Source organism: Patagioenas fasciata, chromosome 18 (genome assembly GCF_037038585.1).
Source record: "Patagioenas fasciata isolate bPatFas1 chromosome 18, bPatFas1.hap1, whole genome shotgun sequence".
Lineage (NCBI taxonomy): Eukaryota > Metazoa > Chordata > Aves > Columbiformes > Columbidae > Patagioenas > Patagioenas fasciata.
Window position 1 is genome coordinate 5,061,758 of NC_092537.1, and position 26,299 is coordinate 5,088,056.

At 56.5% G+C, this 26,299-nt stretch overlaps 2 protein-coding genes across 4 annotated transcripts; both read left to right on the top strand.

The window, feature by feature from the left end:
• Positions 1–3,802: 3,802 nt before the first annotated feature.
• On the top strand, positions 3,803–10,388 carry FADS6 (fatty acid desaturase 6). The gene is made up of 7 exons (XM_065852637.2): positions 3,803–3,882; positions 4,095–4,423; positions 5,209–5,375; positions 5,824–6,004; positions 6,808–6,995; positions 7,605–7,784; positions 8,771–10,388. Exons 2-7 carry the CDS (start codon positions 4,099–4,101, stop codon positions 8,918–8,920), a joined length of 1,191 nt encoding a protein of 396 aa, XP_065708709.1. The 5' UTR covers positions 3,803–3,882; positions 4,095–4,098; the 3' UTR covers positions 8,921–10,388.
• Positions 10,389–10,945: 557 nt separating this feature from the next.
• Positions 10,946–20,306, top strand: FDXR (ferredoxin reductase). Of its 3 annotated transcripts, none has more exons than XM_065852635.2 (12): positions 10,946–11,022; positions 11,538–11,635; positions 13,207–13,302; positions 13,845–13,967; positions 14,520–14,633; positions 15,141–15,242; positions 15,660–15,767; positions 15,953–16,037; positions 16,968–17,167; positions 17,793–17,964; positions 18,826–18,999; positions 19,698–20,306. In XM_065852635.2, the coding sequence occupies exons 1-12, from the start codon at positions 10,977–10,979 to the stop codon at positions 19,826–19,828; spliced, it is 1,449 nt and encodes a 482-aa protein (XP_065708707.1). In that variant the 5' UTR covers positions 10,946–10,976; the 3' UTR covers positions 19,829–20,306. The 3 variants fall into 3 exon arrangements, with proteins under 3 accessions (XP_065708707.1, XP_071672564.1, XP_065708708.1); XM_065852636.2 differs by lacking the exon at positions 10,946–11,022 and adding an exon at positions 11,418–11,448; XM_071816463.1 differs by lacking the exon at positions 13,845–13,967.
• Positions 20,307–26,299: the final 5,993 nt, after the last annotated feature.

Sequence of the window (26,299 nt, forward strand, 5' to 3'; positions counted from 1 at the left end):
GGAGGGCTCAGGTCCTGCTATGCCATGTGGCCGCAGCACTGAGGAGCTCAGGTGACATCTCCATACCCAGCTGCTGCCGGCAGGTAAATCCCACCTCTTCTCACCCCGGGTTGAACATCGTTGAGGTTTTGCAGAGCAATTCCCCACGTGTGACCTCCCCAGAGCTCATCCGTGGGTCAAACAGGGACAAAGAAGATATGGCAGCAATGCAAAGGTGACATTGGGGCATTGGGCTTGCACCCCCTTTCTGGCTGGGCAATGCCCTTTGTGGGGCTATGCCTTTCAGCTGCTTTCCTCCTGAGGTACCTGGGCAGCATCAGGCCAACACAGAGCCTGGATGAGACCACCAGTTTCCATCTGTGGTGCCCCCCAGTAGCCCGTGCATGACCCAGGACAGGGCAGCGTGGCTTTGCCTGCCCTGTCTCGCCGCCATCCGGTGTGTACCATGCCAGCTGGTGCAAACAGATCAGCCAGATTAGCCGGCCCTGGGATCCTGTTTCTTCCCGGAGTTGCTGAACATGAGCGGGAAGTTTTCCATCACCCAAAGTGGTCGTTTGTGCCCTGCAAACAGCAAGGCGTCCCAGGGTGGTATTTATTCAAGGTTAAAAGCATGGCCTTGCCACGTCCCGGCTACCGAGCAGCCCCAGACTGATCTGGCATCTTGCCGTCCCTGCCAGCCCCATCCCAGCCTGGCACCGCAGTGACGGGAACCCTGAGGAGGTGCTGTGACTGTGTCCAGGGTCTGGGTCCCTGGGAAGGAACTTTGCACTCGGTGGGATGGGGTTCGGTGGCTGTGCCACCCACAGCACCCACCAAGAGCTCTTTGCCCTGGTGCACTGATCAACCTGGGCCTTACCTTTTGGGAGCCCACCAGCCCCCAGGGATTGAGCACCCCGGGGTTTTTGCAAAATGACAGTGAGAGCAGCCATGGCACAGAGCTCCAACTCCCTCTGGTGCCAGCCCCGAGGCTCCCAAGCTTGTCCTGCACTCACAGCCCCAGGGATGGAAGGTTTGGGGTGCACCATGTGGCACCCCGGGATGGGTGGGTGTGGGTGCTGAGCTCCTCCTTGGCAGCAGCTGTAGGAGCTGCTTGGCTGCAGAGCCCGGGATGTGCCAAACCCGCTTGTGCCAGGACCTGAATGAGGGGGGACGGAGCTGCTTTGGGGGTGACAGAGACAGGGCTTTGCCTGCAGATGGAGCTCCTCGCTCAGCCCTCAGCCTCAGGGAGAGGGTTGGGGTGTCAAACCCCACAAATTATAATTTTCTTCTTCTTGAGGGCCCTGTGGCTCTGCCAGACCCCAAGAGGAAAAGAGGATGCGGCTTAAGCTTTCTCTGCTGGGGAGGGGATGGCAGTAATTAGTCCCTCGTTAATTACTCAAATGTGCTTGGTGTGAAAGAGAGGAGGGGAAAGCCCACCCAAACCCAAGGCTTAAAAAAAGCGAATCTCTGCAGTCCCATTGATGCTAGGGGAAGAGCGGCTGGGGGTGTTGATGGTGCCTTCTTGTCAGTTCCTGCAGCCTGCTCCTTCCTCCCTGGAGGAAGAGGAGGGTCTGCAGGGCAACCATAGGGATGGAGGGGCTGCTAAGTGGGCTCTGCCCCCCACCACAGCCCTGGGGTGCAAATACTGCAACTTTTGCAAACAGCTCCTGGATTTGGGGCTGTGGTGGGTGCCTGATCCTGGGAGCTGGTGGAACCAGTGGGGTCTGTCTGCCGGACCTTGTTGCTGCTCTGGGGTCGGCAGCTGCCAGCAAGAGCTCGCTGTTGTGGGGATTATGCTGATCCCCTCCAGCTGCCATGCTGTGCCAAAGGATTTGTGAGTCTTTAATGTGTTTTTCCTGCTAAATTGGAGGTGTTTGCGTCTACGGTGCAAGGGCCAAGTCAGCATTTGCTTTCATCCCTAAAATCTCTGTGGGGTCAGTAGGATTGCATGGCTTGGCCTGCACGTGGTGGAAAATCAGATGTAAATTGGGGTTTTAAAGTTTATTTTTAAAATGGAGCTCTCCAAGGCAGCAAGGAAGAAGATTTAGGGCTACAGACTCCTCACAGCTGCTCCTCATTCGTGGGCATCGTGACCCTCAACTTGAAGTAAGAGGCTCTTTTGGGTTTGACACTTTTTTCAGAAGCCAGAACTCGGCCTCTCCCATGTGGTTTTCTTTCTGCTATTCCTTCTCTTCTCCCAGGTGATCCCTGAGAGTGGGACCGAACAATGCCACACAGTGACTGCGGTGGGATCCTGATGGCTTGTGTTGGTCCTGGACGTGGGACTGATCCCCACCTTCTCCGCTGCCACGTGACCAGTCCTGCCCTGTTCTGCTCTTGTGTAATGGCAGATCCACCACCGGTCACCTTTGGACCTACCAAACGGCACCCTCGGAGCAGGGCTTTGTCACCTTCCCTTGCTGTGTTGTCCTGGGTGTGAGGAAGGTGAGGAAGGCGTCATCCAGGAGCGGAACCCAGCAGTCCCACCACATGCACCCTTCGGGTCTGACACCCTCCTCCCCCTGGCCCAGCAGCACCCATGGGTGCTCTCCTGGCCGCAGGTTTCCCTTGCTAATGAGCGGGTGATGAGATCTGTGCTGCATATCGGGCTGAATCACCCACCTGCCAGCCCTGCAGCTCACTGGGCTTCATACGTTGCTTTAATTCCTTGGTGTCCCTCGCTCTGGAAATGATCTTTTGTAATGCAAGCTCTTACAGCACGACTGAAACTTCAGCAGGTCTCTCACACACCCTCAGCTCTGCCCGTTTTGCAGTAGGTGTGATTTGTTTATTTTTATTATTTTTAGTATCTTTATTTTTATTTCATTATTTATTCTATTATTCCCTTATTATATTTTATTATTGTTATTAATTTTTTCTCCCGGGACTTGGTGCAACTTGGGTGCGAGGTTTGCTCCCTGCAGGTCACCGCAGGGCTGTGCTGTTACTGGAGGCATCGAGCCTGTCCCAGTTTGGGGCTCGGGTATCCCCGAGATGGGTGTAGCAAACCTGCCTTATCCATGGCTTTGCTAAATGTCAGTGTCCATCGAAGCTTTGGTGGATCAGTACCTTTCAACTGAGCTGATTCAGGGGTATTTTTTTAGGAGAAATAACAAAACAAGAAGAAATCTAGCATCCCAGTGAGAAGTGGCATGTTTTTAGCCGCCTTCCATAAAGAAATGGATCTCGGTCTGTGCACAGGCATCCCCAAAGCTTTTGGGGTGCCTGTCCTGCGGGTGATTAGTTCAGAAAGCAGTGATGGAAAAGGGAGGGTGTTGTTACAAAACTCTTGAAAACAGCCCAGAAGAGAAGAGGGACCCTGTAAGCGCTAGTGCTGGGTGCCATGGCTGCTGGGCACATCTTTGGGGTGACCTGGTTCCCGGCGGGTGTCCCCCGCCAGCACAGAAGAGGGTGCTGAGCAGCAGCAGTGTATTCAGGCTCAGGTCACTGCGCATCCATGCACTGCCCCCTCCTTCCCGCAGCCCCACTCCTTGCTGCGAAACACGCTGTTTTCCTCCCCAAAACCGCTTTCCCGGAGACTGGGCAGCGTTTGCTCCCGCTCCCCGGCAGAAGCGAAACCTTATCCCCGTCCTCGATGCTCCGCTTGGGTTTCTCAGGGCTATTTCTGGCGCTCAGCTCCTTCTCTTCCAGCGTTTCCACCGCCTTTCTCCATCGTTTTTCTGCTCCTTCCCTCCTTCTCTGCCCCCGAGCGCCTACCCCACCGCCCCGCCATGGGTCGCAGAGGCGGATTATTGCCATCGCTTAATCTGCATTCGCCCTCCTCCCTGTCCTCCCCTGCTCCTCCCTTCTCCAAATCCCGGCTGCTCGGCCCCGGTGTGCGGTGCCGCACGGTCTGCCCGGCCGCCCCGGCACGGCCACCGCCGGGAGAGCTGCCGCGCCGGCGTGAGTAGGGGGCTGCGGTGGCCGGGGTGACCCCAGAGTGGGAGGCTGGGTGGCTTTGCTGGTGTCCCCGCTGGCTGCGTTCTTCTCGGGTTTTTTATTGGTTGTTTTTTTTTTTTTTGCCTTTCCAACGCTGCCCTTCCCGTGTCCTTCACCTGGGGCTGGGGGTGCTTCCCTGTGCTGGGGATGTCACTTGCGTGGCCTTTGCTCTGCAGGGAGATGCCGCTGGAGGATAGAGACCCGGTGAGGCAGAGGGGACAGCAGGTCGATGGCAAGGTCAGCGGTACCCCACAGCCTGAGGGGACAGGGGACGTCCCAGCGCCTGATTGCAGCAGGATGGAGGTGACAGCAAAGGGCTGGGAGCCGGGGCCAGCGCTGGGTGATGGGGACGTGACCCCCGGGGGAGCCCCACGGCAGCAGGAGGAAGCCCTGATGGCCGAGCTCTCAGAGCTGGTGCAGAAGGTGGTGAGGAGCAGCAGCTGGTGGGAGCGACACGGCGTGGACATCAGCATCCTCGCCGGCAGCTTCCTCCTGCTCCCGGCAGGTAACTCGGCACAGCTCCCCCCACAAACCGCAGCCAAGGGGGTTTTGGGGGGTCCCACTGTCTCCTCGTGGCTTTTGCAGTGCTGGAGCTTTGTGCTGGAAGCCTATTAGCAGCTTATTAAGCCCGTAACAAAGCTGCAATAACCCCTTCATCCCATGCCATGGGGCACCCTGACCCCTCTGGAAACCTGTAGTGGGTGACAGTGACACCCAGGGTACAGCCTGGGATGAGGCAATGATGGCACATGGGGTGAGGGGACAGTGCCTGGGCAGACGAACACAGAGCAGGACAGGGACTGATGTGCCCCATCCGTGTCCTGCCATGGGGCAGGGAAATCCTGGTGGTTTTGGTGACAATGCCCCTGTTCGCGGCAGGTGGAGGGGGGACACGGTTGAGCACGAGGCTCTGGCAATGTGTTTGGAAAGCTGCAGCTAGTACCTCCTCTCGCTTTTGAACTCCTGGGGATGCTGAAATCCTGGCAGGGTCGTATTTGTCCACAGTGGGATCGCAGCTGGAGCTGCAGGTGGGAACCTGGTACCAGCAGTGCCCAGCGCCATCGCAGCTGAATGTGGCCAAACCTTCAGCTCCATGGGGACCATGTCTCATTCAGCTGTGCAGGAGGGAAGCTCTCTGGCTCCGACAGTTTAAATACCTGCAATTGTGTCTGAAAAAACAGGTTTAGGGCAGCGTCTGGCATGTTTGGGTGTAGCAACATGTCAAGTCTGGCTCAGAGGGCTGCAGCATGTGTGGGTGGCCGAGCTCCTGCCCGTCTGGTTTGTCCACAGGGTTCCTGTGCCTGCGGTCAGCCCAGGCCATCCCTTTCCTGGCGGGTGTCCTCACTCTTGGTGTGGTGCATCACACCCTGACTGTGAAGGGCAGCCACCTGGCCAGCCACAACGCCTTGACCGAGTCCAAGTCCTGGGGCAAAGTGTGGGCTGTCTTCTTCATTGAGGTGAGCAGGACAGTGGGGTTTGGGTTGCAGCTCCCCTAAAAGCCTCATCAGTACCTTGCCAGCACCCCAAGCCCTTGAAGAAGAAATTATTTACAATGAGGGTGGTGAAACGCTGCCCCAGGTTGCCCAGAGAAGTGGTGGATGCCCCATCCCTGGAGACATCCCAGGCCAGGCTGGATGGGGCTCTGAGCAACCTGAGCTGGTGAAGATGTCCCTGCTCATGGCAGGGGTGGCATGGGATGAGCTGGGAAGGTCCCTTCAACCCAAACCATTCTGTGATTCAGAAATAACCACCTGACAACAAGATGGATCCAACATCTCCCCTGGGTGCTGCTTTCTGGGTGCAGAACACCTCCTGTGGGTGCCTTTCCTGTGAGTCCAAGCCAGGCAGAGCCCAACTCCGGTGCTGCTGCTTATGCCATTGCCTCTCCTTTCTCTTCCCTCCCAGCTCTGCTCAGCTTTCACGGTCGAGCAAGCCACCTACAACCACGTGAAGATCCACCATGGCTACACCAATGTCATCGGCCTGGGGGACTCCAGCACCTGGAAGATTCCTTTCCTGAACCGCTACGTCTATATGTTCATTGCGCCTCTTGCAGTGCCCATCCTAACCCCTCTGGTTGCACTGGGTAGGTGTGGTGCTGGGTATGGTGAGCTGGTTCCTGTCCAGGTCTCACCCCACCAAAGGGTCCTGCTTTGTTTGGAGGCATCCCAATCAGCTACACCAGGGCTGCAGCAAAGGCAGGCAATGATGTACATGCATCTGCTGCATCTCTCCTTCCTGGTGGTGCTTGGAAAACACTTCACATTTTTCATATTTTCCTGTGTTGGGTGTTGAAAGTTCTGACAAAAGCCATCATGAGCCTGGAGTGCCCCAAATTTGCTCTCCTTTAATTCAGACCCTTGGGTGTAGCAGCATTCACCATCACATGTAGGTGGTCAGAGCATCACACAGGGAGTGTTTGACTGTGTATGGGGTGGCGGTGTGGGGACTGGGACACAATGAGCTCGGGCTGGCAAAGCGGTGGCTCAGGGGAAATAATGGTGCGAGGAAAAGATCAGGGACAAGAGCTGAGAAAACGGTAAGATGCTGAGGAAGCCCAGCCTGAACAACAGCTCTGCGCAACGCCAAAGGTGCAGACAATGCCTTGGTGAGTCTTAAGAAATGAAGATGCAGCCAAATCCCTGTGTGACAATGCTCAGCTGGACCTGCTGACAGGACTGCAGCCCACAGGCTGCTGCCACTGGGGGGCTCTGGGCCCCAAAGCCAAAACCCAGCAGGTCAGCAGGGCTGGGAGACTTGGGCCAACCTGGAAGATGGAGAAAGGGAGGTGAAGGATGGGATGGAATCACATGGGGTGGGCTGTAGAAGCAGCAGTGGTGGGGAAGCACCGGCACCTCTCCCAAGTGCTATCTCTTCTTCCTCACATAGATTTGTTGAGGAACGTGGAGTGGAAAGCAGCTCTCCGGACCCTCTGCTGCATGTTTCTGGGTCTATACTGCCATTACTGGCTGCTGCTCCACGTCTCAGGCTTCCAGTCGCCGTGGTCCGCCCTGCTCTGCATGCTGCTCACCCGCTCCCTCCTGGCCCATCCTTACATCCATGTCAACATATTCCAGGTAGAGACTTGAAGCTCTGAGATGTCACAGTAGTACTGGGAACAGGCCAACCACCACCCAGCACAGATGACACAGCCCTGAGGCTGCTGGTTGGAGCTGGTGTCAGCTCAAGACGAGCAGCCTCAGTTTTCATCTCCCTTGTGCCAATGTCACAGGGAGGGTTGTGCTGAGGTGGACAGTGGTGGCCCTGGGAGAACGTCAGGGCAGATGGGTATGAAGGGTTGGAGAGGTGATGTCCTCTGTGGTGGCTTGCAGGTCCTGAGACGGTGACAGGCCGGTGGCACCAAGTGTGGGTGGGTTGGGGGGACAGGGCCTGAGTGCTGCTCTGTGGCTCCATCGACAGACAAACCAGGGATGGAGAGACTTCAGGGATCATAGAATCATAGAACAGTTTGGGTTGGAAGGGACCTTCAAAGCTCCTCTATTCCAACACCCTGCCATAAGCAGGGACATCTTCAGCTACATCAGGTTGGCAGCCAGATCCCCAAACGTGGCTCAGCCTGGCTGTCACCTTCATGCCCTTGGGTGGCCAGAGCCGTGGTTTGCTCTGCTGGGAAGGACCTGGGGAGGTGGTGGGTGCCGCAGGGTCCCCACCTGCCTCTCCCGCAGCACATCGGCCTCCCCATGTTCGCGGCCGATCGGAAACCCAAGCGGATCCACCTGATGAGCCTGGGTGTCCTCAACCTGCCCCGCAACGCCCTGCTCGACTGGTCCTTCGGCCACTCACTCATCAGCTGCCATGTGGAGCATCACCTCTTCCCCAGCCTCTCTGACAACATGTGCCTCAAGGTGAGACCGCCCCACAGGGCAGAGAAGCGCGTTGGAAGGTGACATAGGGACAAGACCATCCATCATCGCACTGCAAGCCCCTTCCTTGGGCTGAGCCTCTCTGTGCTGTTTTCCCTGTGCTAGAGCGCTCTGGCTGCTTCGCAGCCCACCTCCCTCCACCCTCATTCCTCTTTTTCCTCCATTTCCACTCCCTGCTCCTTTCCCAGCCCCAATTCCAGCCCATAGAAGCCACTTGGCGGTCTGGGATCCTCCTGATGCTTTCCTTGGGAAAGCATCTCCAGCGCCGCCCAGTCTGGTACAAATTTCAGCCGGCGTCCAGGCAAACCTCCTGTAATTTTGGTCATGCCTGTACTTGTTGCTCTGAGGTGTGGGGTGTGTTCCAAACGTGGATTCCAAGCACTGCTGTGGCTCAAGGGGATCCCAAAGCAGATCCATGTGCTGCCCTTCAGTGATGGATCTCTACTTCTTTAATGCTGTACACTTATTTTCAGTCTCAAGTCAGGGGAATAATTAAGAAATAGCAAAGGGGGAGCGGGAGCACCAGAGAGGGTTTCAAGTCGTGCCCTTTGCCTGAGCTCACAGGGCCAGCAGGACCAGCAACTGCAAAGGTGTTTTGCGGGGAATGAAGGGGGTAATTAAGCTGGTGGCAGCATCCCAGCCCTGTCACCAAGCCGGCTGTGGGGACACGTGGGGATAACTATGGGTGCAAGTGATGAGCAGGCATAGCTGGCCCTCATTAAACCTCATTAGGGCGTCTCTCCTAATCTGCAGTTCTACTAGGGTGAACTCCCTGTGTTGCTGCAACTGGAAACCATCTTCCTCTTAATTTTCATGGTAAAGATGCTACAGCTGGTGCTGCTGTCTCCAGCCCCATTTTGAGCACATGGGATGGGTTTTCTGAGCACCTTGCTGTGATCTCAGGCTGGAAACCTTGTACAAATACCTGGGTGTCCCACAAGGAGATGACTCTGCTGTTGCCTTTGCAGATCAAACCTGTCGTCTCCCAGTACCTGAAGCAGAAGAAGTTGCCGTACAACGAGGACACCTACACCTCCCGGCTCCGGCTCTTCCTCCGCAGATACGAGGAGCTGATGGTCCACGCTCCCCCCATCACGGAGCTGGTGGGCATTCAGTGAGGAGGGGGCCCCAGGACTTGCGGGATGGTTTTAACAGGATGGGGACTTCACGGACACACACCTCTATAAAGCCACCACGCAGGAAACGTCTCTCCCTGATGTCTTGCATTTGGATGCATAATGATGCACAGAGCCACTGTGGGAGGAGAGCTGGGTGGTACAATACTGGGGACAGAAAAAAAGGGGGATTTCCCCCTGTTGTTCACAGCCAGGGCTTAGTTTTATCCACTCTGCTTTCACACCTGGGGAGAGGAATTCCCCTGATTGGTGCAGCAGGACCGGGGGGATGCGGCTGGGGATGTGGCACCGTGTCCAGCGCATCCTGAGCCAGTTCCCAGCTGAGAGCCACCGGGATAGGTCTGTAAATGTGTGGCTGGGGGCTCAGGGAAGGGGTGGATGGTGGGGAACGGGCTGTGTCACTGCTGCCTGCACTTTGCCTGACTTTGGGATAAATCGGTCCCTTCTAGGAACAATGATTTGGCAAATTCAGCCTTAAAATGGTGAAGTGCATTGTCTTTATTGCTGGGTTTTGTTACTGGTATCTTGTGATGCCTGAGGTGGGGCTGAGGGAAAGACCCTATTTCACCCAGGGCTTGGGGGTGACAGACCCTCCCCAGAGCTGCCCTTCCACCCCCATAACTAGTTTCTTAATTGAGCATCGGAGCTAAATTATGTTAAATGTGCCAAACTAATGATGCTCCTGGCTCCAGTGAGCGAGGGGTGAGCGTGCAGTGATGGTGCTTTCGGTTCAGAGTTATCTCAGCCTCGCGTGTCTCCACACAGAGGGAGCAGGGTGAGCACAAAATGCTCGTTCTCCTCCTCTGCTGCAAAGAGATCAGTCCCAAAATGTTTGAATGATGGTGGTAACATCAGCCCTTTCCACAGCTGGAGTTCACGGATGTTGTTTAACACAGTGCCATCTAAAGGCAAGTGTTCATAGGTAATCAGCCAGCACCACACAACTTGTGATTTGGGAAATATGTGGATTATTCCCCGTCAGAAGTGGCAGATACATGTTAATGGGGAAAAGGGAGATTTCTTTTGCCCTGTGCTCAGTACCCCCAAGATCCCTGCCTGGAGTGATGCCCCAGATTTTAAATCAGCTCTTTTTTTGGGGTAGATGTCAATGCTGATTTTTGGAACTGCACCTCCAGCCTCGTCTCTGCAGGCAAGGGGATGGCAATGGCTGTGTTGTGCTGAGGCTGAGGACTCAGAGCACAAGTACAGGATTTAAAGCCGTTGGGAATCCTGGTCCTCGCCACGAACAGCCTGGAGGAGCAGGTGTAGATGGAGGCACAGGGCCAGCTGCTGTTCTCAGCGTGCCTTCGCAGAAAGCCATGAACCAATTTTCAAGGCTGTGTGAGAAAGCATGTGGGTTTTATGACCCTGATTAAAATCAGCTTCTAGCTGTAAACTCCTCTCGGTCTTAATTGCTTTTAAAAAGCCCCTTTAGCTCTCGTCTGCATGCTTTGGCATTTGTACAGCCATTAAACTGAGATGATTTCCCTGCCTGGTGCATTGCATGGGGGCTGAAGCAAGAGGGGGTGCTCCTACATGGGGGATGTGAGTAGTTGCATTTGAAATCAGTCGAATGATTAAAGGGGAAATAAAGCAGGGAAAGGGTTGAGCGCCTGGCAGTAGTGTTTATCTGGTTCATCCTTTACTGAGGGGATGCTGTGGGTTTCTCCCGGTGACAAGCGGACAGCTGTGCAAGGGGCTGGTTAAAATCAGTCTGAGCTTCGGCTTCCACCGGAAGACCCTCGCAGTTAATTAGTGTTAGCAATAAAGGGGCGCACGCAATTAGCAGCCGCAGGGATGGAGCCGATGCGGGGGGCAGGTAGTGTACCGCGGAGGCCTCGCCATAGAGAGCGGCGGCGCGGGTGGCCGCGAGACGGCCTTGCCTTTCCTACCTCTCTATGGTACCGCTCGTTTCCGGACATGTGTGGGAGCAACGGCATGCTGCCATTGGTTACCGGCGTGGGGGCGGGGCGACGCTCTCCCGCCTCGCCATTGGTCGGCGGGGAGAAGGGGCGGGGCAGCGGCGGCGGCGACCGGGATGGGACCGGGCGGCACGTGCTGGAGGGGCGCCGGCGTCACGGGCGGTAAGGGGCGGGGCCTGGCGGCGTCACGGGCCGTGAGGGGCGGGGTCTGGAGGCGTCACGGGGTCAACCGGCGCTGGGGGGCGGAACACGTGTCCCCGAGTACCGGGGCTGCGGGGGGAGCCGGGGCGGGAAGAATCGGGGTCGTGCGTCCGAGCGGCTGCGGGATCCGTGCCCGGCAGGTTCGTTCTTCAGCTCCGGAGCCGTTCCCGGTGCTCTGGAGCGGGAGTGCGGGGTCTCCGCACCCCCCGGTGTCTCGGTTCCGGTGCCGTCAGCCACCCACCGGCCCAGCCGCAAGCTCAAGGCCACGGGCTCGGCGTTTCCGCCCCGACCCGCCCCGGGGGCCGCGCCGCCGGTGGGTACATAACCCCGGCCGTGCCCGCCGAGCGCCGTGCGCCATGGCCGGTGCGGGGGGACGCGCCCCGCGCGGTGGGTGAGGCGGGCGGGACGGGCCGTGGCCGGGAGTGGGGTCAGCGACCCGTGTGGCATCGCGTCCCCCGTGTCCTTGTCCCCCGCAGGTGTCCGGCGCTGGCTGTCCTCGGCCGCCCCGCTGCCCCGGCTCTGTGTGGTGGGCAGCGGCCCCGCCGGCTTCTACACGGCTCAGCACATCCTCAAGGTACCGGGGGGATTTGAGCGCGGGTGAGGGCAGGGACCGCCCCGGCTGGCTCCGACTGGGGTGGGAAGTGGTTTTGGGGGCTCCTGGCCCCACTCCAACCAGGTGTGTGGTGTCAGGGGCTACTTGGGGAAGCGAAGACTCCTCCAAAGTACTCCTGATCCCTTCTCCAGGGGTGGGCACAGCTGCTCCTGTCCCTGCCCTCCCCGGGGCCACCCAAGCTGAACCAACAAGTTCAGCCCAAGTGATTTTTCTAGAATTAAGCAGCAGAATCTGCCTCGCTGGTGTCACCTCATAAGAGTGACAGTAACTGTGCGCTAAAGGGAATGTGCAGCACCTGGTCCCCTGTTCCCTCCTCCCCAAGGGGAATTAAAGGTGCTAATCCCTTCTCTTCTCTGACCGATGATGAGACCTGAGGGAAGGGCAGGAAGATGTGCCATGGAAGGTTCAGGTTGGACATGAGGAAAAGGTGCTTCACCCAGAGGTGCTGGACACGGAACAGGCTCCCCAGGGAGGTGTCACGACCCCAAGCCCAACAGCGTTCAAGAGAGACTGAACAATGTCCTCAGACACACGGTGTGAATTTTGGGGTTGTCCTGTGCAGGGAGGGGGCTGGACTTGATGATCCTTGTGGGTCCTTTCCCACTCAGGACATTCTGCGATTCTAAAGCAGGCGGGTGGCCCTTTGCCCGGCGTCTGTGAACATTAATGCTTTGGTGGTCACACTTCTGTTGGGAAGTGAGCCCCAGGCGCAGAACCGGGCTGCTGACACCCACCAGAGATGCAGCGGCTTAACCTCGTCATTAAATCATGCTGTGTTGTCTCCGATACGTGTTGGAAAATAGCTGTTACTAAGCCTCAGGGACAAATTTTAGGGCTGCTTAATCTTCGGGAAGAGGCTGACTCAAAATACACGATGATAAAAGCCTTGTAGTGAAACATCTGGCTAAAGCTGTGACCCTGAGGTGACTCAGCTCAGGGGGATCTCAGGACGTGGACATCTCTGCTGGGGGCTGGTAGACGGCCTGGTGGTGCCAGCAGCACCCAGAGTGGGGGCTCTTTTGTCAGCCCCCCGTGTACCTGAGAGCCACTGGGTTAGTGTGGAAGAGGGGCTGCAGGTGGGTAGGAGGATGGAGCCACCCATGAGATGTACTTGGTGGTGGCTGGGGTCATGTTCTCTGCTCAACTTTGCATTCTGAGCTGGCAGTAGCAGGTCCAGCATCACCTTGAATGTGGAAGAGTCTGGAACAGGACGTTTCTGACTTCAGGATCTTATAAAAACTCAGGATAATTTTGGTTGGAAGAGACCCTCAAGATCATAAAGTCTGCCACCGTTGCCCTGGGCAGCCTGTTCCAATGCCCGACAACTCTTTCCAGGAAAAAATTGTTCCCAAGATCCAACCTCAACCTCCTCTGGTGCAACTTGAGGCCATTTCCTCTTGTCCTCTCTTGGTGCACCCCCTCCCGCCTCGTCCTTCCCCAGCAGCCCACGAGCTTGCATGTCCCTCCAGAGCTGCTGGGCTCATATGGCCCCTCTGTCCTCGTCCCCTACATGTGACATCCTTCTCTCACAGCACCATGGCGGAGCCCACGTCGACATCTACGAGAAGCTGCCTGTTCCCTTTGGGCTTGTCCGGTTTGGGGTGGCCCCAGACCACCCCGAAGTGAAGGTCAGTGCTGGCTCAGCTCTGTGGGTGAACATGATGGTGGCGGGTGCAGGGCAGGGAGTCGGTGTTCTTTGTGGTGCCTCAAGGCTTGCTGAGGTGCGGGGCTGTGACACTGGAGAAGTCCAAGTCTCCTTCTTGTCCCTGCTGACATCCAGCAAGGCCACAGCTGAGTGATATGAGACATCTGATGGTTTGATGGGGCTCCCTGTCCAGCCTCACCTTTGGGAAGGAATTTTCTCCTACAAGGGGGTTTACTCAGAGGATCTGAAGGTGTTGGGAGGGTCCCGTTGTCACTGGGTGGGTGCAAAAGAGGGATCTTCCTTTCCGCAAAGGGTGGTGGAAAGAGTGCCAAGTGGCAGCTGCACTTATCTCCTGGTGAATTATTTGTGTCTGTTAGATAAGAATCTCAGAATAACTGACCCAGAGAGGGGGAGAGGCATTTCAAGGCTGAGGGGTGGACAGGGACGGGGACCTCCTGCCATCAGCAGCCTTGTCCCCGGCTGGGGCTGGGACGTAACTCCCCGGCGTGTCTTTGATCTCGGCAGAACGTGATCAACTCCTTCACGCAGACGGCGCGCTCGGAGCGCTGCGCCTACTACGGGAACGTCACGGTGGGGAGGGACGTGACGGTGGCCGAGCTGCGGCAGGCTTACCACGCCGTGGTGCTGGTGGGTACCGCGCCTTGGGGCTGCCCCAGCCCCCCAGAAATCACAGGGGAAGTCTTTGGGGTTATTTCCCTCTGGGATTTCGGGATGAGGGTTTGGATTTGGTGTTTCTGGGTGCTTTATTGCTGTGGTAAACTCTCCCCAGTCTCGGGACAGCTCAGATGCTATGAGTCTTGTCCAAAGCCTTGCAGGGAGCATGTGCTTCAAATTCAGGTCTCCGAAACCCTGCTGGAAGGGGTGATGGTTGAAGAGCCTCTTCCTTGTGATGGTAAATCCCAATTTCAGCCTGACAGGGATGTGTCCCTCCTGTTCAGCCCTCAGCTACTGCTCTGCCTTGGCCCAAAGAGGTCCCGTTTGGCTCTGGAGCCCAGGTGAATGGGCTGGGTGAAATCCTGGTGCTCAGGCTGTGTTTAGCCCCTGTGTTGGGTATCCCATCCCTTGGGAAGGGTTGTCAGCCATGCAGGGTCCTTGGCAGCAGCTGGAAGGGGAGATTTGTGCTTTGGTATCACACCCTGCGCACAGTGACATCTCTGACTGTGTCTGCTCCCTCCTCAGAGTTACGGCGCTGAAGATAACCGGGTTCTGGGGATCCCAGGGGAGAACCTCTCCGGTGTTTATTCAGCCAGAGCCTTCGTGGGCTGGTACAACGGGCTGCCCGAGAACCGGGACGTGAGTACAGCGATGCTTTCCCTGCTCTTCCTCCCCATCCTGCATCCCAACACAAGCATTCAGCTCCAGATTAAGTCCTGAAAGGCCCAGCAATTGGAAAAGATTAGCAGACACCACATTAAATCCTTCTTAGACAGTAGAAATGTGAACAATTTGCACATCAGTGAGAGCGGATTAGCTGGCTCCGTGGGTTGGCAGCACGTTTTGGCCAGGCCAGATGGGAACTTGGAGGCTGATGATGGTCTGCTTTGGCCTGAGGAGGTTTTTTTGGCTGAACTAGACCCTGGTCCCAGAGATGCCGTCATGGGAAGAGGGTGAGAGGGATCAGCTGGGATACCCAGAGTGGCTGTGTTGCCATGTCTTGCTGATGTGGAGTTTTCCTGTCCACACCACCTCTTTTTGAGGAAAAGAGGGTTAGAAGGGAATTTGGGTGGTGGGAGCAGGTCCAAGGGGGTGGACATCACGGAGTCCAGGTGGATTTGCTCCTGGATGGGTCTTTCCCCACAGCTGAAGCCTGACCTGAGCTGTGAGACAGCACTGATCCTGGGTCATGGCAACGTGGCGCTGGACATTGCCCGGATCCTCCTGTCCCCGCTGCATCTCCTCAGGGTGAGGCACAGCGATATTCCGCACCGCGAAGGGACCCAAACCCCCTCCCTGCTGGGTGGGTGCTGGTTTCCCCCCATCTCGGCAAAACCTCAGGTTCTCCTGTCATTGGGATCTTTCCCCAGGGGAGGCTGTTGCCTCTTGGGTGCACCCTGTGGATTCACAGCCCATAGGAGGGGTCCAAAAGTCACAATATCTCTGGAATTGGATCCATCTTTTTGAAACACCCTGTTCATTCAGTGCTGAGGGACCAGCTGTGCAAACAGCTCTGTGCAAAGGGAGGTGACGTGTTTTCCATCCTCACCCAGGGTCTCCGTGTACCCAGCCTGCTTTTCTGCACATTTGTCACCTTCAGAGGCTGTGCCTTCCCCCCAGGTCCCCCAAATGTGCCTTTGACCCACTGTCTCGTCTGTCTTGCAGCAAACAGACATCACTGAGGGTTCCTTGGCAGCTCTGGCCTGCAGCAAGGTGAAGCGCGTCTGGCTGGTGGGCAGGAGGGGACCTCTCCAAGTTGCTTTCACCATCAAGGTAAGGCTGGGGGTGCATCTGTGTTTCTCAGCGCTGAGCCCCAGTCCCTGGTGGGGAGAGGTGGTTTGGGGGTGGGTGGGGAACCCAGTCGTCCCCTGTCCTGCACCCATGTGCTGGTTTCAGTCCTGGGGCTGTTGGTGACCTCTCTGTGCTGGAGGTAACATCTTCCTGCCTGCAATTCCCAGGAGCTGCGGGAGATGATAAACCTGCCCGGTACCAGACCTGTTCTGAACCCTGCAGACTTCACAGGCCTGGAAAATGCTGTGAAAGGTGATGGGACTGTGCCAAGCATGGGGAGTGGGTTCATCTCTTCTCTCATGTACAAGTGAAAGGATGAAACAGCCTCAAATTGTACCGGGGAGGTTCAGATTGGATATTAGGAGAAATTTCTTCTCAGAAAGGGTTGTCGGGCATTGGAACAGGCTGTCCAGGGCAGTGGTGGAGTCACCATCCCTGGAGGGGTTGAACAGACACAGAGATGAGGTTCTCAGGGACATGGGGTAGTGCCAGCATTGGACTAACAGTTGGACTCAATGATTTTGAGGGTCTCTTCCAAACAAAATGATTCTATGATTCTATGCTCCTCTGGACAGGGACTCACCTTGACAGACGAGCATCCAAGAATGATCTGGAGATGCTCAGAATGTACATGAGAGACGTGCTCTTGCCCTGTGCTTAATGCACAATGTTTGAAACCCAGGTGACCATGATGTGGCTCATCCTAGGAGGCCACCAAGGCAAGGGAACAGCCTATTTCTCTGTTTGTCTCACTTTGCTGCTGGGGAGTGATGCTTACGCACAGAGTGATGAAGGCAGGAGGTTTGGGAGGGCTGGGAGAACCTTGCAGGAGAGATCCCAAGGCTGTTGATTAAAGAGCTTCCTGCAGAGCTAAAAAGAAAACACTGAGTTCAAGGGTGTCCAGAGACTTGCTCTTCTCCACAGGCTGCTGCCTCCGAGCACCAGCAAGACAGCAAAACCACAGGCTTTGATTTGTGTGTCCCACTGGCCTCAAGCCTCAAGAGCTTTCCTGGTCACTTTGACTTGCAGTTTGTCATCTCAAAGTCTTTGGAGTCTGGTCTGCATGACAGACTCCAAACAGATGCTCATGGACCACTGAAACCACCTTGACGTGGCCTCAGCTCCATGTCCCAAGGGGCTTTTGTTGCAGTTCCTGTCCTGAAGCTCTCACTTTCTTCCTAGATGCCCCCAGGCCCAGGAAGCGACTGACTGAGCTGATGATCAAAACAGCCCTGGAGAAGCGTGAGGAGAAGGCAGTGGAGGTGCAGGCAGGAGCCCCCCGGGAGTGGGGGCTGAAGTTCCAGCGCAGCCCCCAGGCAGTGCTGCCCGCTGCTGATGGGAGGCGGGCGAGGGGCGTCCGCCTGGCCCTGACCCGCCTGGAGGTACGGACGGGCTCCTGGGGGGCTGGGATGGAGCAGCCCTTGGGGATCTCTTCATAGACACCTGGCCGTTCCGTAGCTGGTTGGGGTGGCTGCGGGCAGGCTCTTGGAGAATCTGGTCCCACCAACAAGAGCATTTCCCTATCTAAAGGGAGTGCTGCTGCTGCTGCAGAAAGGCTTTCAGCAGATACCCAGGAGTCAGGGATTTGCCAAAGGGGACAGAAGGAGGCTGCTGCTTTTCATCTCATCATAGTCTATGGCTTCCTCACAAGGGGAGAAGGGGCAGGCGCTGAGCTCTTGTATCTGCCAACCAGTGATGGGACCTGAGGGAATGACAGGAAGATGTGCTGTGGAGGTTTAGGTTAAACAGTTGGAAAAGTTTTCACCCAGAGGGTGCTGGACACTGGAACAGGCTTCCCAGGGAGGTGTCACGGCCCCAAGCCTGACAGTGATCAAGAAAAGACAGGATAACATCCTCAAACACACGGTGTGAACTGTGGGGTTGTCCTGTGCAGAGACAGGAGTTGGACTCGATGATCCTTGTGGGTCCCTTCCAACACAGGACATTCTGTGATTCTATGATCTAGTGACTGTCTGGTGGTCACCAGCCTCTTCCTCCCTCTCCCAGGGCTCAGGTGACTCTGCCAAAGCCGTCCCCACAGGAGACGTGGAGGAGCTGGAGTGTGGGCTGGTGCTCAGCAGCATTGGCTACCGGAGCCTGCCCCTGGACCCGACCGTGCCCTTTGACACCCAGCGCGGTGTTATCCCCAACAGCTCGGGCAGAGTAGAGGGTGTCCCAGGTCTGTGTCCACAGGGAAACACGTGGTGGGCTGGGTGTTTTGGGGTGGGAAATTCTGTTCACCAAGGGCACGGGTACAAGCTGGTGAAGGATCTGGAGCACAAGTGTGATGGGAGTGGCTGAGGGACCTGGGGGGTTCAGCTGGAGAACAGGAGCTGAGGGGAGACCTTCTGATCTCTGAACTGCCTGAAAGGAGCTTGGAACCAGGGGGGGTTGGGCTCTGCTCCCAAGGAACAAGCGCCAGGAGCAGAAGAAACGGCCTCAAGTTGTGCCAGGGGAGGTTTAGATTGGATCTTGGGAACAATTTCTTCCCGGAAAGAGTTGTTGGGCATTGGAACAGGCTGCCCAGGGCAGTGGTGGAGTCACCATCCCTGGAGGGATTGAACAGATGTGGAGATGAGGTTCTCAGGGACATGGGGTGGTGTCAGGGGTGGGGTAACGGTTGGACTTGAGGGTCTCTTCCAACCAAAACGATTCTATGATTCTAAGGTGGTTGTGCACCTCAGAGAATGGAAACTGAGGAAAGAAGCTGCCTCTGCTGGGTGTTAGGACCTGGCCTGTCCCCAGCTCACATCAGGGGTGTCTGGTTTTGCCCAGTCTGGTTTTACTGGGCCTTGGAATCTGTTCCTGAAGCAACACAACCCATACGGCTGCTTAGTGCTGGGCTGCAGGTACCCACATTCCTGCGACAGCAGCGTTGAAGGGCCATGCCCGCAGCTTGATCACAGAATCATTTTGTTTGGAAGAGACCCTCAGGATCACGGAGTCCAACCATTGATGTGACACCTGGGGACAGGGTGAGGACGGGCAGCTGGGAGGGTCTGTGTCCCCGTGCCGGACCCAGCCTGGCTGCTCCGCGCAGGTCTGTACTGCAGCGGGTGGGTGAAGAGGGGACCCACCGGCGTCATCATCACCACCATGAATGACAGCTTCGACACTGCCCAGTCCGTGTTAGAGGATCTCCAGGCGGGTGTGCTGGACGTGGCCACCTCCAGAGAAGGCTTTGGGGCTGTGGAGAGCATCCTGCACAGCCGAGGTGAGTGCGGGGGGCTGAACAGCTGGCATCAGGGTGTGATGGAGCCGAATTCCTCCTGGATCGGGGTGTCCTGGGGCAGCAAGTCCTGTGAGCCACTTTTGGCAGCAGAGGCTGAGCCACAGAAATGTGTTGTGCTGCTGTTTATTTGCTCCAAAGTCCAGGGAGAGCAGGACTTGACTTCCCTTGAACTTGTGCCATTGCTGAGGTTGATGACCCCTTTCTGGGAAGGGCTGCGAAAAGCAGCACAGACCTTGGGTAAAATGTCACTGTCAGCTGCCCTGACAGCCAGCTATTGCTCTGGAGTGCATTTCCTAGCAATCCGTCCAGGCGAGTTGGGAGAAAGATTAAAACGCCCAAGAGAGTAATTTGCCGTTGCTGTGTTTAAAGGCATTCAATTAAAGTGTGTGTGTTTTGCCTCGTTAACTGTCTGAGGTTTAAGAGGAAACTGGAAACGTTTTGTCCCCTAAGGTGAGACCGTGCTCACTGTTGTTACAGCTTGCGAAGGTCTGATTGATCCTGCCATCCCTCTCCTCGTGGTGCTAAAAATCATTATTATTCCTTTGCCAGGGTGAAGTCTCACGCCATGTGAGGAAAGGGCAGGCTTTGCTCGCTTGGCGGGTCCCTGCTAATGGGGGGGTGAGGCAGAACTCCTTTTTACTCGGTTAACTTCTCCCTCCTGTCTCTCGCTGTCACCCCAGGGGTCCGTCCCGTTTCCTTCTCCGACTGGGAGAAAATTGATGCTGCCGAAGTGGCGAGAGGCAAAGCTGCTGGCAAACCCCGGGAGAAGATCGTGGATCCTCAGGAGATGCTGCGGCTGATCGGTCACTAAAGCAGCAGCAATGGGAACGTGGCGCTGGTCCGGCTGGTCACACCAGCGGGTTACAGATGGCCTGGGAGCACAAGGCTTGTTCCCGGGGCTGGTGGTCACTCCGGGAGGCGTGTGGCACTTGTAAGCATGAACTCTGCGTTCCTGAAGTGCGTGTTTCAAAATACCTGAGGCTGCCGGCTGGTCCTGTGTCTCTGCAGCTGGCTGCTGCCCCTGGGGCAGTTCTGTCATTCGGGTCCTTTGAGCATTAATGAATTGGCCGAGCATTTAATGAGTTGGTGGCACAGATGAGGTGCGATGTGTCCCTGGCAGGAGACCTGGCTGGGCACCTTCCCTATGGCAAGTCACGGAGAGAAGCTTCCTCGTGTCTGGCTGCCTCCCCTTTAAACCTCACGTTGAATGGCTTTGTTACCTTGTCATCGTGCCTGAGCAGGCCTCTTTTAATTTTTATTTTTTTTAATAAATCCTTACAGGAAAGCCAGATTGGACCTGGATTCTTTGTCTGTGACTGCCTTAAGCTGGGAGCCCCTGCGGCTCCTGCGCCGTGTCCTGTGGCAGGGCAGCTCCTCGGGAGGGACCGTTCGCTCCCCATTGGTTGTGAGCTCTAAACAAACAGTCAAGGGCATTAATTTGCTTTTCCACCTCCCGCAGTTCAGCCCCGGCAGAGCCGGGGCCCTGGCTCATGGGGTGGATTGGGATAATGAGTGTGTAATTGCCTTGTTCCGGATCAGGAGGGATCCTGTGTTGGTTGGTACCTACCAGTGCTGGCTGGTGCAAGCGATGCCTCGAGCCCTTTCTCTTCATTCACTGGTGGGTTATTTGTTGATTTGGGTTTGTTGGGTTTTTTTTGGCGTGTGTGTTTTGAAGCTTATTAAATGCTTCTCTTAGTCCAAATTGACTGTGGTGACAGGTTTTAAGCCAGATTACAAGCTGTGAGCCGTAATCTCCTCTTTATCCATAGCTCAGGGGCCACGTCAGCGCGGTGCCCTCCCCTGGCCGTCCTGCCACCCATGCTGTCCCCAACCTGCTGTGCTCCCCGCAGGGTCACAACTGCCCCTCTCTGACCTGTGTAAGTGGTGACAGTGGCAGTTGCTGGTGACTGTGTGTCAGAAACAGATCAGGCACCGTGATGGAAGCAGAGGATAAATCCAGCCAGGGCTTATTTTAGGTCCACTCTCAACCGCCGAGCCCTCTCCCATTGCAGAGGACATGCCCGCTGTGCACTGTGCTCCCACCCCATCGTTGCTCTGACCTCAGGCAAGGGAGATCTGTGGCTTCTCTCCCTTTTTTTCCTTTTTAAATATTTTTTTTTCTCTTTTCTATTTAAATCTCATTTGCAAGCTCATTAAGGAACTCAGGAAATGCAATACTGGGAGCTCGTACGCAAACGAGCAATAAAGCTTTTGTTGAACAGCTGCTTGTGTGATGGGGCTCTCGTTACGTCTGGCGGCTGATGCGGTTTTACTGCTGAACTCTTGAGCAGGAGATTACATCAGCTCCGGGTTCGAAGGCGAATAAAGTGCATTGGGAAGGGGGGTGTGGAGGCGAGGGGGTTGCACTGAGGGTGGGGAGCAGCCGTGTTGGTAGATCACCCAGCCAGAAATGTGATGGTGAAGGGGTGGTTGTGGTTGCATCGAATCTGCAAGTATTGGAAAGAGACAAGCTGGCTTGTCCCCAGGGTTTTCTTCCACGTCGCCGTGAATGTTGATGTCAGGGAGCTTTTGTAGCTGCGATAAGGCCACGGTGCTTGCACTGAGCACGGCAAACGGCTGTTCCTGAACTGGTGATGCTTCAGGGTAGTTTTGGGGCTGAAATAACACTTTAACGGGAACGTCTTGCTTTGCTGAGCTGTGTCCTTGCCCAACCCTGACTTTGGCCAAGGCCATGGGGTTAATTCTGGGCTGCGGGGAAGCTGTGGGATGATCAAGGTTAGCAAAGGGCAGGGATGGAGAACCGAGCCTCATGAGCAGAAGAAGGATCGTTACGATTCTGTAAATCCTTATTCAAGACCTCCAGCTCCCCTTTGCCACCTGCATCCCCGAGCCCCAGCGGGTGTCCGGCTGCCTCCCTGTCCCTGTTCTCCATCCTTCTCTCCTGGGACCAGGATGCATCCAGCTTCCCCGGGAAGGTCCTTGTCCCCGGTCGCTGTGTCGTTAGGTGGCGCTGGGAGGCCGGTAACGGGGAGCAAAGGGGCCGAGTGGGGCTGGGGGGGTGACCAAGCAGGCTGGGGGGCCTGCGCAGGCTCACCGTTTACATTCAGGTGCTGCTTTTAGGCACCATTAGCCGTGTGGATGTTTGTTCCCGGTGTGTCCCCGTCCTGGTGGGACGAGGGGGCAGCGTCTCTGGGCAGCACCCCCCTTGCCCTCTGCTCTCCAAAGCCATTTTCTGCAGCTGGTGAGGAGCCAGGCGCGCGATGGTGTGAATGACACCCGTCTGCCGGCCTGAAAAGCTGAAAGTCGTGGCTGGCAGCTCTTAACATGGACCTCTCGGCTCTGATGAGTTCTGGCTCAGCTCAGCACTAATGAGGCTGCACAAAGCTGGTGGAGATCAGCAGCTGGTGAGGTTTCGCCTCAGGACTGCGTGGATCCTCCTGCACCCCACGTTCTTGATGTTTCGGGTGCTGGTCTCCAAGGCAGCCAGGGTGGATATGGAGCAGAGAGCGAGACCATCAGTGTGTGTGGTAAACGCTCTTCAGCTGTGTATTTGCAACCTTCCGCTGCTTTGTGCTGCTTGCCTCAGTTTCTCTGCTCTGCAGAGCTGTTCTCTGCCCTGGGGCTGCTGCCTTGCATGGGCAGCTTGGAGTGACACGGGGAAGAAGCAGGTCCGAGACACCCCAAAAACGTCTGTCAAAGCTGCATTTAACAATTACACCCAGGAGATAAGTGCGGAGGTTCTTACTGGCTTGCTAAGAGGCTGCTTGCTGAACTTGGCCTTTTCAAACCGACACTTAGAGCCCGTGAAGCAGGAGGTTGCCTGTGCTGTGGAATAAAGGAAGAACCAGCTTGAGTCAGGTCTCTGGCCCAGCAGCGAGGGGCTGCGCTGCCGCTCAACCGCCGCCTCACGCGACCGGAAAATAAAACAGTTGAAAAAGCATTTCAGCAGCGTGGCTAATAAATAATTTTCCAGCCCCATCCCTCGTGTTTGCGTGGCCGCAGAGGCGGTGTCCAGCGTTACCCCATCTCCAGCCCCTTGCCGCATGAATTGCGGCACCGGGAGCCGGGGTGAGTCGGACTGTGCCGGGGGGAACAGATGGCTCTGGAAACTGCTGACCTCAGCACTTTGGCTGAGCACAAGCACCGGTCCCTGTGTGTACCCTCCCCTCGCTGCTTGCTCTCCTGGGCACATCTTCTCCTACCTCATGTGTTCTTCTCTCCAGCCCCAGGCAGGGATGGTGACCAGGTTGGGGTACCAAGCTGAGGGGTCACTGGAGTGGGTTTCCACCCCCGCTGCACCCAGGAAACTGCTTCCCTCCTGGTACATCACCCCTTCTCCAAAAGGACCCCAGGTGCATCCTTGGCTCCAGACCCACCGGAGGCTCATGGTTTCCACTCCCAGCATTAAGACACCCAACCTTCCCAGGGCTCTGCACCCCCAAAGCTTTGCCCATGGTTGGGGAGCTGTGCCAGGGCTGGCAGTGGTGTCGGGGTCCTGCAGCAGCTACACAGGGCCAGAGTTTTTCCGTCCGTTTGGGGCGAGTTCCTTTAGGAAATCAGTGCTGCACGAGCCCATTTCTCAAAGCCGGGAGGGGAGCAGAGGTGAAGGAGATGTATAAACTCCCAGCAGCTGCTTGGAGGAGTTATTTAGGGACACGACAGCAGCAAATGAAGTTGTCAGAAGGCAAGGGCTGGTTACGCCCCAAAAAGAAGCGATTTTCTCCCTTCCTGAGAAATTTCCATTTCCAACCTGCTGACTTGGGCTGCCTCATCCCCAACCTCTGGGGCAGCCCCGCAGGCACACGCCACCTGGGAGGGGAGGAATTATCCCTGTGGGGATGAAACTGTCCCTGTTTATTTTAGCTCCTTTGAATACTGTGAGGGTAGGATGCGGTGGTAGTGGAGCAGAGCTGTGCTGGATCCATGTCGCGCCAGGCACGGCACTGTCCCCATGGCCTCTCTCCCACCTTTCTCCTTGCTTTGCTTTCTGCCTCGATTGCCTTTGGGGCTGCTGGGATCCAAGGCAGCAGCCAGCTCTGTGTGGTTATTTAAGCACTGAAGCCCTGAATGCCTTTTGGGAGGGAGCAGACAGGGGGTGTGGGGACAGTGCCTTGGGGTGGTGGCCCTGGGAGCCAAACCTTCTTAAATAAGACCCAGAAGAATGGGGCGAGGTGGGTGCCCAGGAGTAGGAGCATCTGGGCTCAGGCCTTAATTTTTGGCCAAACTTCTGGGCTGGCAGGTGACAGGCAGGACTGGGATGGGTGGAGGTGCAGCTTTGTGCCCATGTTACCCCCATCCAGCACAGAAAATACGGTAAAGAGGACACAGTGTCCCCATGAAGGTGGCACTGAGGGCACAGCATCCCTGTGAGGGTGACACAGAGGGGCTGGGGAAGTCAGTGGTTTCCAACCAGGAGGAAAAGTCCAGCTGCACCTTCCAGGGTTGTGGTCTTTGTCCTGGAGCTTTTGTTCCCACCAGAACGTTTACAGCCATCAGGGCCCTTTTTTGGAATGTTAAAAGGATTTTTGTTATTTAAATGCACAAATAAGGTATTTTGAGGATTGCAGAACAGCTCCCATAAACTGCTTTTAGTGGCATGGTGGCACCGATCCTTGTCCTCACCGCAGACACCCTCCAGTTGTGCTCAGCTCTGTGCCAAGCTCTGATCTGTCTGTCTGTCCCACGTGAGGGTTTGGGCTGTGATGGGGGTAAAATGTCCCATGGGATGGAGATGGTGGAGGGTCACAGGTGAGTTTGGGGTGCTGGGTATTGCCCCGGATGGGGGGATTGCTGCTACCCTCGTCATCCCACCTGGGCTAGGCAGCTCTTCTGGGAAACATTTTCCCTGTGAAACATCACTGGGGCTGAAATAGATGTGAGCTGAGACCCTCTGAGGGATCAGCCTGGTGAGCAGCTGGTCCCAGGGCAGGTAAATGAGACCCTTGAGCTGCTGAGGGGGGCACAAAGGGCCTGTGAGCAGCTCAGGGATTCTGTGCCACCTCTGAGGGACCAGGTCCCCAGAAAGCTGGTCCCCCAGACCCATCACACCTCACCATGAAAGCAACAGAAAGGGTTAAACGCAGCTGCTGCTTGCAATGTTAAGCCCCAAAGCCACCAGTTTGTTGTCCTGGGAAAGGGTTTTAAGGCATCCAGGACCTGTTGCTAACCCTTAAATCTCCTCTCCTTGGGCAAAAGAGAGGCAGTGCTGCCAGAATCTGGCAGGAGGGGTTGCCTGAGACTGGGGGAGCAGGATGTGGCCAGCGGGTAAGTGAGAGAGGGATGCAAGGTCTCATGTCTCCCATCACCCCAAGTCCCTGCATTGCAGCAGCCTCAGAGTTTTGGCCAAACTCTCCCACAGAGAGCGGGTGCTGCTTTTACAGGGATTAAAATAAAGCTCAAAACGCATTTTCCCTTTCATTTTTGTCATCTCTTGCAACCCCGAGGTACCCTAAGGGCATCCACAGCTGGTGGCCAGGCTGCCTTGGGGATATGGACAGTGTAGGGAGGTCCTGCACCAGGCAGCTCATGGTTAACCGTGGGCAGCAGCGTTTGGGGCAGGTTGAAACCTCTCTGGAACCCTTTCCAGGCCCCAGCAGCCACAGGGAAGTGCCGCTGATGCCGTTGCAGGTGCCTGCGGTGCCAGGTTGGGTGGCAGCCACCCGCCAGCCCAAAATGACTTGCTTTTGGGTGGTCGTGTCCCCAAGTCAGGCATCTGCACCTGGGGAAGGCAGGAGGGCAGTGCCTGGGGACAGGTGCTGCTGGCACCCTGCACCGGCAGAGGCAGGCAGATGCTCTGGGGGGGTGATGCTGGCATTTCGGTGGCTCTGAGCCAAAGCGCAGGGAGGTTTTGGAGCAGCTGCCCCCCATGGCAGAGCCTGAATTGGGCTCCAGGCTCCGCTGGGAGCTGTGGTCCTGCAGTCTGACTGCTGCAGAGCACAGGATGGTTTTGGGGCAGACTGGGCACTCAGCTGGGGACAAGGGGACCCTGGCAGGGTCCCTCACCGTCTCCCCGCTTCATTTGCTGTATCCCCCTCCTTCCCCTGCCCCCTCGGCTTGCTCTAAACCAGTGCTGCGGGATCAGCTGATGTTTTAATACTGGTCCTGGTGACAGCTGGAGGATGCTGCTGCCTGCGGGGGCTTTGCTCTCTGTGTCACCCCCCCGCTCCCCGTGATTTATGGGGACCCTGGCACTGCCTTGCATCAGCTGGGTGGCACCAGGGGTGGGCTGCTGGCCTGTCCCCGGCAGTTCAGTTAGCAAAGGGCTGGAAGGTATTTGGAAATGGGGGGGCAAGGGGAGAGACGATGAGTCCAACCGCAGCCC